Source organism: Salmo salar, chromosome ssa22, assembly GCF_905237065.1.
Source record: "Salmo salar chromosome ssa22, Ssal_v3.1, whole genome shotgun sequence".
Classification (NCBI taxonomy): Eukaryota; Metazoa; Chordata; class Actinopteri; order Salmoniformes; family Salmonidae; genus Salmo; species Salmo salar.
Genome location: NC_059463.1, coordinates 38,088,816 through 38,098,658, shown reverse-complemented (window position 1 = coordinate 38,098,658; position 9,843 = coordinate 38,088,816). Strand labels below are relative to the sequence as shown.

General features: G+C 42.3%; 1 protein-coding gene across 2 annotated transcripts in view; it reads right to left on the bottom strand.

Moving 5' to 3' along the window:
• Positions 1–226: 226 nt before the first annotated feature.
• The window catches only part of slc6a22.2 (solute carrier family 6 member 22, tandem duplicate 2), a 34,607-nt gene continuing 24,990 nt past the window's right edge, over positions 227–9,843 (bottom strand). For both annotated transcript variants that reach the window (XM_045705571.1, XM_014167844.2), the window contains exons 14-15: positions 2,662–2,832; positions 227–589 (exon numbers count right to left, since the gene is read on the bottom strand). In XM_045705571.1, coding sequence (XP_045561527.1) covers positions 383–589; positions 2,662–2,832 — 378 coding nt within the window. In that variant the 3' untranslated portion in view covers positions 227–382. The remainder of the gene's footprint in view (positions 590–2,661; positions 2,833–9,843) is intronic.

Sequence of the window (9,843 nt, the reverse complement as noted above, 5' to 3'; positions counted from 1 at the left end):
TTTTATCTATGCATAGTCACTTCACCCCTACCTACATGTACAAATTACCTCGACTAACCTGTACCCCCGCACATTGACTCGGTACCGGTACCCCCTGTATATAGCCTCGTTTTTGTTATTTTATTGTTACTGTTTGTTTATTTTTGTGTGTGTGTGTGTGTGTGTGTGTGTGTGTGTGTGTGTGTGTGTGTGTGTGTGTACTTTCAGAGAATTTCACACCCATCTGTGGCAGTGTTTGTTGTCTTTTATTTTTCTTATTTTATTTCATATAAATGAGAAACAGAGAGGGAAAATAGTAGGACACCTTGCATCGAACCCCTGTCTCCGGGGTCAGAGTTCATGTGCAAAGAGCCAAATGTTTCCCACTACACCATGGGTTCTTTTAAGTTTCCATGTTCAAGGTGTTAATGGACACTGTCTGTGCTGGTGCTGCACTCAGCTGGGAGCTGGCAACTGTAGGGGTTTGGTTTGGTGTCCGTAATGTGCAAAGTTCTGTGAACATCTGAAACACTTCTGAGGGGTTGAGGGCCTCCTTCTGTGACATGGGTTTGGGTAGATCCTCTGCTGGACTGGTTAACACTTTCATTCTCTGTTAGGAGGGAAGGCAATCATAATATGAAGTAAAAGAGTGGGTGATATGCATGTCCTACATTTCAGAATACTGGTGCTGGGCTGAAATAAGTAAATGTTAAACGGCAACGTTCTGTACAGTACCTTGGAAATAATGGCCTACGCAGCGGGATGAGGCACAGTACATTTTTCCAAGGTAACGTACAGAATGGAGGTGTTTATTCCGCTTATACCACATACATACTTTCTCATCTTTTGGTTGCTAGAGATGCGACCCAGTCGTTTGTTCGATTAGTTCTATATTATAGATGCGACCCAGTTCGTTCCAATGCCATGCTCACTGGTAACGTTCTTATCCCTTGCCAACTAGCTATGGCTAACACAGTCACAATCTCTGCAGTCAGAATATCACTAGCAAAGTAGCCGCATATGTGTTTAAGCTGTTTTCTATTTACATTCATTTGGATTCATCCAAATTTAATGATGCCCAATTTTGCCAAGCATAGCTAGAATAGTTTGCCTTTGTCAGGACACTCAACACTGTTCATTATGAGGGGATCACATTGCAAATTTGGGCTCCCGAGTGGCGCAGTGGTCTAAGGCACTGCATCTCAGTGTGTAACCGATGTGAAATGGCTAGTTAGTTAGCGGTGGTGCGCGCTAATAGCATTTCAATCGGGTGACGTCACTCGCTCTGAGACCTGAAGTAGTTGTTCCCCTTGCTCTGCAAGGGCCGTGGCTTTTGTGGCGCGATGGGTAACGATGCTTCGTGGGTGTCAGTTGTTGATGTGTGCAGAGGGTCCCTGGTTCAAGCCCAGGTTGGGGCGAGGAGAGGGACGGAAGCTAAACTGTTACAAGTGCAAGAGGCGTCACTACAGTCCCTGGTTTGAATTCAAGGCTGTAGTACATCCGGCCGTGATTGGGAGTCCCATAGGGCGGTGCACAATTTGGCTCACCATCGTCCAGGGTAGGCCATCATTGTAAATAAGAATTTGTTTTTAACTGACTTGCCTAGTTAAATAATTAAAAACATTAGGCTTGACGCTAGCTAAATAGTTTGTTGCTAGTGTAACGAGTATTATTATTGTCTTTTGTATTTCATCTAAATCCTTTCATTACTTTTTGTTATTTTCCATATCCAGGGATTGTGAGAGTATCGATTGTTCTGTAGTGGATTACTCTGGCCAGCAGTACTTTCAAGTAAGCAGTAGGATTTTCCCCTCAGTCTGTTTTGATTCTACTGAGAGCTACACTATATGACCAAAAGTATGTAGACACCTGCTCATCAAACATCTTATTCCAAAATCATGGGCATTAATATGGCGTTGTCGTGCCTAAGAGCCCTTAGCTGTGGTATCTTGGCAATATACCACAAACACCCGAGGTGCCTTATTGCTATTATAAACTGGTTACCAATGTAATTAAAGCAGTAAAAATATGTTTTTTCATACCCGTGGTATACGGTCAGATACGACAGCTTTCAGCCAATCAGCATTCAGGACTCGAACCAAACGGTGTTTTGGAGGATATATTGTCATGGGTGTTGCAAATTAGTCTACATTTCTAAAAACCTGTTTTTGCTTTGTCATTACGGGGTGCTGTGATTGATCAGAAACTTTTTTTTAACCAATTTTAGAATATGGCTGTAAAGTAACAGTGTAAAAAGTCAAGGGGTCTGAATACTTTCTGAATGCACTGTATGTCTGACTGTTACTATTGTTTGTTTCCAGCAGTTTTTATGCTGTGTATGTTTTGCGTCTTTAAAAACCCTGCAGAAGACATCTTTACAATGATGCTTTTAGTGTATTATTTTAATTAGCCATGTTCTGTTCTCCTTCCTCCGGTCTTTGTTTCTTTGTTATTACTTTTGTGATGTGAAACACGTTTATCTGTATTGTTAAAATGCTATACAAATAAAGTTATAATATGTGTGAGCTATGCTTCCTCTTGTAGGACATTTAAAGGAATAATTTCAAGGAATCAGAATATGCCATTGTCGTCATTTTTTTTAGCTACATTAAAGATGGTAGAAAATGAAACGACTATGATATGGACCACTTAATCATGTTTAAAACTCAGTGTTCTCTGTACCTGCCGCAGTGAACCAGCGGTGACACTCATCTTGTACAGCATCCAGAGAGGTACCAGTAACGTCGAGGAGAGAGTGAAGAATCCACCAATGGCGTAGCCCCACCAGGGGTACTCATAAGTGTTGTTGAACTTGAGGGGGGTATACTTGACCAGGGAGAAGACAAGCGTACCCTATAAAAAGAGACAGAAGTGGAAGAGGACATACAAAGGACATTGTTTAAGCAGAAAGTGTATTCAGGACTTGGAAAAACATGGGCCAACCCGAGTGAGATGGAGAAAATGTGTCAATACCCTAAGCATTTGTTTAAACAGGTTATAGAAATGCAACATTTTTACTTTAATCATTTAGCAGATGTTCTAATTCAGAGCGATTTTACAGTGAGAAAAAACCTGTGGTTCTAAAAAAGCCTCTTAAAGCTAGAGGTTCAGCTATTAGAAAAGCCTGGGGGTCGAAGTCAAGAATTAGACATTCTTCTTGGTTCTTACTTCAATGATAAACCAGAGTTTAAAAGCCATCAGTCGTGAGAGAGACTTGCATCTTTATACCTACACCACAGCATATCAATAGTGTTGGCAAAGTTGTGTCCGATACAATATTACCAACTGGGCACAGACATCAGTTCAACGTATAGATTTGATTTACAATTGGTTGAGTTGTCAACTAACGGGAAATCAACAACCAATGTCACCATGTCTTTGGATTAGGTTAAAAGTTGGGTGATGTAGAACCTGACTGACTACATAGTTCAGTTATATTAAAGGACTACAATTACCAATGTTCATTAACGGAAGTAACGTTATCATCCGGACTGAGATGGATAGGCTAGTTAATTGTTACGGAGTCTAGTTGATAGGTAATCGACTAGCCGGACTGATCTCCGGGTGTAGGGATTTGTACAGTACATGAACAAGGCTATTGAACTTGACATTGGTGTCTGTCTTTATTCCTTTATCAAACATATCATACCGAAACATGGTATCAGAAGTGGCTCAAAAACCACACGTTTGTTATTTTTGTAGCTAAGTACAGTATAGGCGCAGTTACGTTCCATATGCGAACACACGCCGTTTCCTACTCCTAGTCACAACACTGATCAACTTGATCATGAGAATGAGAGCAATGGAAATCAAAACCCCACGCTCCGACGCTGATACTGTTCACGCTGTTGCCGAGTACACTCATGAACAGCAAAAGGAAACCATGATGTCACACGAACTGCCCAGAAGGGCCTGGCAAATTGTCAGCATGGACTTATTCAGACACAGACAAAAGGACTATCTTCTCATTGTTGATCACTACTCTGACTTTTGGGAAGTTGAAATGCTCCCTGACTTGTCTGCATAGACGGTCATAAAGAGCTGCAAGGCAAGGTCAGCCTGACAAGGTAATCACAGACAATGGCCCACAATTCACTGCACAGTTCAAGCATTTCGACTCAGAATGGGAGTTTGACGACGTGACCTCCAAGACACCCAAAAGCAAATGGCAAGGCAGAGTCAGCTGTCAAGATTGCAAAAAACCTGTTGAGCAGGGCCTTGCGTGACAGCAATGATCCATAGAAGCGATCTTACAGTGGAGGAACACACCCACCTAAAACATTGACAGCAGCCCAGCACAACGCCTTCTGTCCAGACGTCTGAAGACTACCATCCCCGTAGCTAACAAGCTACTTGAGCCCTGTGTCATGGTTGGCGTTATGGACAAACTGCGTCACAGAAAGCAGCTTGCTAAGTGCTTCTACAACCAGACTGCTCGAGACCTACCAGAGCTGGAGGTGGGTGAAAAGATAAGGATGAAACCGCTGCCAGGAGACCACACAGGATTTTGAAGGCTGGGCACGTGCCTACAGAGAGTTGCACCACGTTCTTACCTGGTGGATGTTGGTGGCTCCCTCTATCGTCGCAATTGGGTGGAGCTGCACGTAGCAGAGCAGACAACAAACCAGAACACACCATACACTCACCTAGATGAGCTGGATCACAGTCACAGTCTCTCTCCTCTAAGGTTAAGAGGTGCAGAATTGAGACATGAGCCAACTGAAGGTGAGGCTTCTACCCCTCCAAGGTCTCCAGCTCGCCCTAATCCTACTCCTGTCAGAGCCACGGGTGGGTCGGCTGTGCAAGCCACCGGACAGGCTTACTCTGTAAGCAAGAGACTGTGTTAACTTGTCCTCTGTTTATAAAAAAAAGAAAAAGGAAGATGACAACTGAAGTAAAAAGAAAATGTCATGCTTTTTCAATTGTTATGACTTGACTGCTAAGAACTTAATGTTATGCCCTTATGTTTGCACTTTCTATTGATAAGGATGATGTTACGGAGTCTTGTTGATAGGTAATCGACTAGGCAGACTGTTTCCCGGACTCCGGGTGTAGGGATTTGTACAATGCATGAACAAGGCTATTGAACTTGACATTGGTGTCTGTCTTTATTCCTTTATCCAACATATCATACCGAAACATTAATAGATAGCTGACAGCTATGGGAACTAACCATGTAACTTTCTAATACTTATTAAACTTTGTTAAGCAATAACACAAATTGTGATCATTAGCCTGAGAAACTCATATGGCGATGAAGAATTTACAAACTGAACATCTGCAAATGAAGACAATGCCGAGGCGATACAACAAGTGCCAGTACAGTACGCGGCAGTGGTACAAGAGGGAGATCAACCCGAGCTCGTTAACGAGATGAATGCGTCCTCATTTTTGGCACTGATCCAGCCTTTTCTGGCCGCACCAGGCGACCATTCTCTACAATGGAAAATATGAAAACAATACTTTGGAACTTACCAGTAGCTACCAGAGTTCCGAAGGAGCAACATTTGGCGATTCTTCATTATTTAGGGACAATGAATCTTTGCTACACTACCAGGTGATGTTGAAGTTGAGCATGCTATTGCGTGGCTAGATGCACATTTTATACCCAAAACAAACTTAATAACCAAACATGCTATGTTTTAGACTAACACAGCAACAGGGTGCATCTGTGGCAATGTCTGTAGCAGAGCTCAGGCAACTAGCAAGAACTTGTGAATGGGAATAGCTTAGAGAGCAGTTTATCAGTAGATCAACAAGTTTAGGGAATGTTTGCTAATGAGGGAGACATTACCCTAGCTAGATCTGTCGACATAGCCACTGCAATGGAATCTACAAAAGAGGAAGTAAAATTCCTGCAGGGTGCAGCACCGGGTACAAAAACTGAGGTGCAGAATCAATTACTCACAAAATCATAGCAGTAATTCAAAATGGAAAAATAGAACAGACTCGGTCAGATGATGCAGAGTGAGGAAATGGCTCAAATGTGAAAAGTCATAACTGGAAGAATGGGTCACAGGTCAAAATAAGCTACGCAGGTAAAGGGAAAATATGTATTAACTGTAACAAGTTTGGACATTTCAGTAGTGTGTCGTTCAGCTATAGCTTCAAACTCAGCTATCAGAGCTGATACAGAGAAAATGATGATGAAGATGGGGAAAGTAATGCAAGTATTTAACCTGTTATGGCTAGGGGGCAGTATTTTCACGGCCGGATAAAAAAACGTACCCGATTTAATCTGATTATTACTCCTGCCCAGAAACTAGAATATGCATATAATTATTAGCTTTGGATAGAAAACACTCCAAAGTTTCTAAAACTGTTTGAATGGTGTCTGTGAGTATAACAGAACTCATTTGGCAGGCCAAAACCTGAGAAGATTCCATGCAGGAAGTGCCCTGTCTGACAATTTCTTGCCCTTCTTGATTATCTCTATCCATTACAGGGGATCTCTGCTGTTACGTGACACTTCCTACGGCTCCCATGGGCTCTCAGAAGGCGGCAAAAAGCTGAATCGTGGCTTTGCAGGCTCTGGCTGAAAAAAAAGTAGCACGTTTGGATAGTGGCTGGTCACAGTACTGTGAGACTCAGGCTCGTGCCCGAGTCGACCCCATGCTTTATTTTCTTTCGTCTTTTTACCGAAACGCAGATTCCCGGTCGGAATATTATCGCTTTTTTACAAGAAAAATGGCATAAAAATTGTTTTTAAACAGTGGTTGACATGCTTCGAAGTACGGTAATGGAATATTTAGAAATCTTTTGTCACGAAATGCGCCATGCTCGTGACCCTTATTTACACTTCAGATAGTGTCTTGAACGCACAAACAAAACGCATGTATTTGGATATAACTATGGATTATTTTCAACCAAACCAACATTTGTTATTGAAGTAGCAGTCCTGGGAGTGCATTCTGACGAAGAACACCAAAGGTAATCAAACTTTTCTAATAGTAAATCGGAGTTTGGTCAGGGCTAAACTTGGTGGGTGTCTAAATAGCTAGGCATGATGGCTGGGCTATCTACTCAGAATATTGCAAAATGTGCTTTCACCGAAAAGCTATTTTAAAATCGGACACCTCGATTGCACAAAGGAGTTCTGTATCTATAATTCTTAAAATAATTTATGTTTTTTGTGAACGTTTATCGTGAGCTGTCGTTTCTTTTCGTGTTTTGTATAGAGTGTTTATGTTCATTAAAATCTTTAATAATGAATACACATCCTCCGCTGCACCTTGGTCTAATTCTAACGACAGGCGTTACAACACTACTGTTGAGCTACAGATCAATGCTTCACAAGGTGACAGGAAAATCATTTGGAAGAACCTTCAGAGTCCCGCTGGATACAGTCCATCCACTTTTTGCAGCTGATAAGCCACCTGATGACGCTAAGCTACGGGTAGAAGTGCAGAAATATCTGGAAACTCAAAATAAGTATTATGACTAAAACAATGTAAAGGAGGATTCCTCACTGCAAGTTGGAGAATTTGTCATGGTAAAGAGACCAGAGGACACACGCTGAAAACCAGTTTCTGTCTGTTATTGAATTATCGCTCGACCTGGCAGATGCACATTCCAGGTTTAAGATGGAACCTTCTGGAACACTAAGACTTTCGCACTAGCCAGCCCAGAAGAAATGGATGTTGATGTGTTCATTCCACAACCTGACTATATTCCAGGTCAAGAGCAGAACATTCAAGGTCAAAGACAAGAAGTTGCTCATGGAGATGTGCCAGAAGCTAGAGCACAAGAACAACATCAAGCAGAGCCATGACAAACTCGTGAAAGAAGGCTACCTGCTAGACTCCATCTTGGTCTTAGTTCAAGAAGGGGGGGGGGGGGGAAATGTAGGACCTGACTGATTACATAGGTAAGTTATAGGGCTATAATTGCCAATTTTCATTAATGGAAGTAATATTAACATCCGGACTGAGACCGCTAGTTTCATAGATAGCTTAGCTGACACCTATGGGAACTAACCATGTAACTTTCTCAGACTTATTAAACCGTGTTAAACAATAACACAAGTTGTGATCATTATCCTGAAACAATGCCCTAATGTTGATGACTTTGTAAATCCAATCAGTTTCCACGCTGATTCAACTTCATTTTTTTGAGTTGAAATGATGATTTGGAAACAACGTTGATTCAACCAGTTTTTTCTCAGTGGGTAGATTGTATGCAAGTGGAGTTTGTATTAAAGTACGCTTTCATTCTTAGAAGATGTTTAGACATTCAAGTGCTGGAACTATTGTATTTGTCAGGTATGAGTAAATGGCTGTACGGGAGTCAGGCGCAGGAGAGCAGATATTGGGTAGCAAACGGAGCCTTTTATTTAGGAGAACCAAAAACGCACGGCACAACGAACACGAAATACAATACGGGTTGACATAACCCAGCGCAACCAGTCTAACGTGCACATACATCAAACAATAAACAATCTTACACAAAGACATGGGCGGAACAGAGGGTTAAATACACAACAAGTGATTGAAGGGATTGAAACCAGGTGTGAGGAAAACAAGACAAAACAAACGGAAAATGAAAAATGGATCGATGACGGCTAGAAGACCGGCGACGCCGAGCACCGCCTGAACAAGGAGAGGACCCGACTTCGGCGGAAGTCGTGACAGTATTGGACCATTGGTCCTTTTTGTTAGAAGAAATTTATATATATATATATATATATACAGTGAGGTAAAAAAGTATTTGATCCCCTGCTGATTTTGTATGTTTACCCACTGACAAAGAAATGTTCAGGCTATAAATGTAATGGTAGGTTTATTTGAACAGTGAGAGACAGAATAACAACAAAAATATCCAGAAAAACGCATGTCAAAAATGTTATAAATTGATTTGCATGTTAATGAGGGAAATAAGTATTTGACCCCCTCTCAATCAGAAAGATTTCTGGCTCACAGGTGTTTTTTATACAGGTAACGAGCTGAGATTAGGAGCACACTCTTAAAGGGAGTGCTCCTAATCTCAGTTTGTTACCTGTATAAAAGACACCTGTCCACAGAAGCAATCAATCAGATTCCAAACTCTCCATTATGGCCAAGACCAAAGAGCTCTCCAAGGATGTCAGGGACAATATTGCAGACCTACACAAGGCTGGAATGGGCTACAAGACCATCGCCAAGCAGCTTGGTGAGAAGGTGACAACAGTTGGGGCAATTATTCGCAAATGGAAGAAACACAAAAGAACTGTCAATCTCCCTCGGCCTGGGGCTCCATGCAAGATCTCACCTTGTGGAGTTGCAATGATCATGAGAACGGTGAGGAATCAGCCCAGAACTACACGGGAGGATCTTGTCAATGATCTCAAGGCAGCTGGGACCATAGTCACCAAGAAAACAATTGGTAACACACTACGCCGTGAAGGACTGAAATCCTGCAGTGCCCACAAGGTCCCCCTTCTCAAGAAAGCACATATACATGCTCGTCTGAAGTTTGCCAATGAACATCTGAATGATTCAGAGGACAACTGGGTGAAAGTGTTGTGGTCAGATGAGACCAAAATGGAGCTCTTTGGCATCAACTCAACTCGCCGTGTTTGGAGGAGGAGGAATGCTGCCTATGACCCCAAGAACACCATCCCCACCGTCAAACATGGAGGTGGAAACATTATGCTTTGGGGGTGTTTTTCTGCTAAGGGGACAGGACAACTTCACCGCATCAAAGGGACGATGGACGGGGCCATGTACCGTCAAATCTTGGGTGAGAACCTCCTTCCCTCAGCCAGGGCATTGAAAATGGGTCGTGGATGGGTATTCCAGCATGACAATGACCCAAAACACATGGCCAAGGCAATAAAGGAGTGGCTCAAGAAGAAGCATTTTAAGGTCCTGGAGTGGCCTAGCCAGT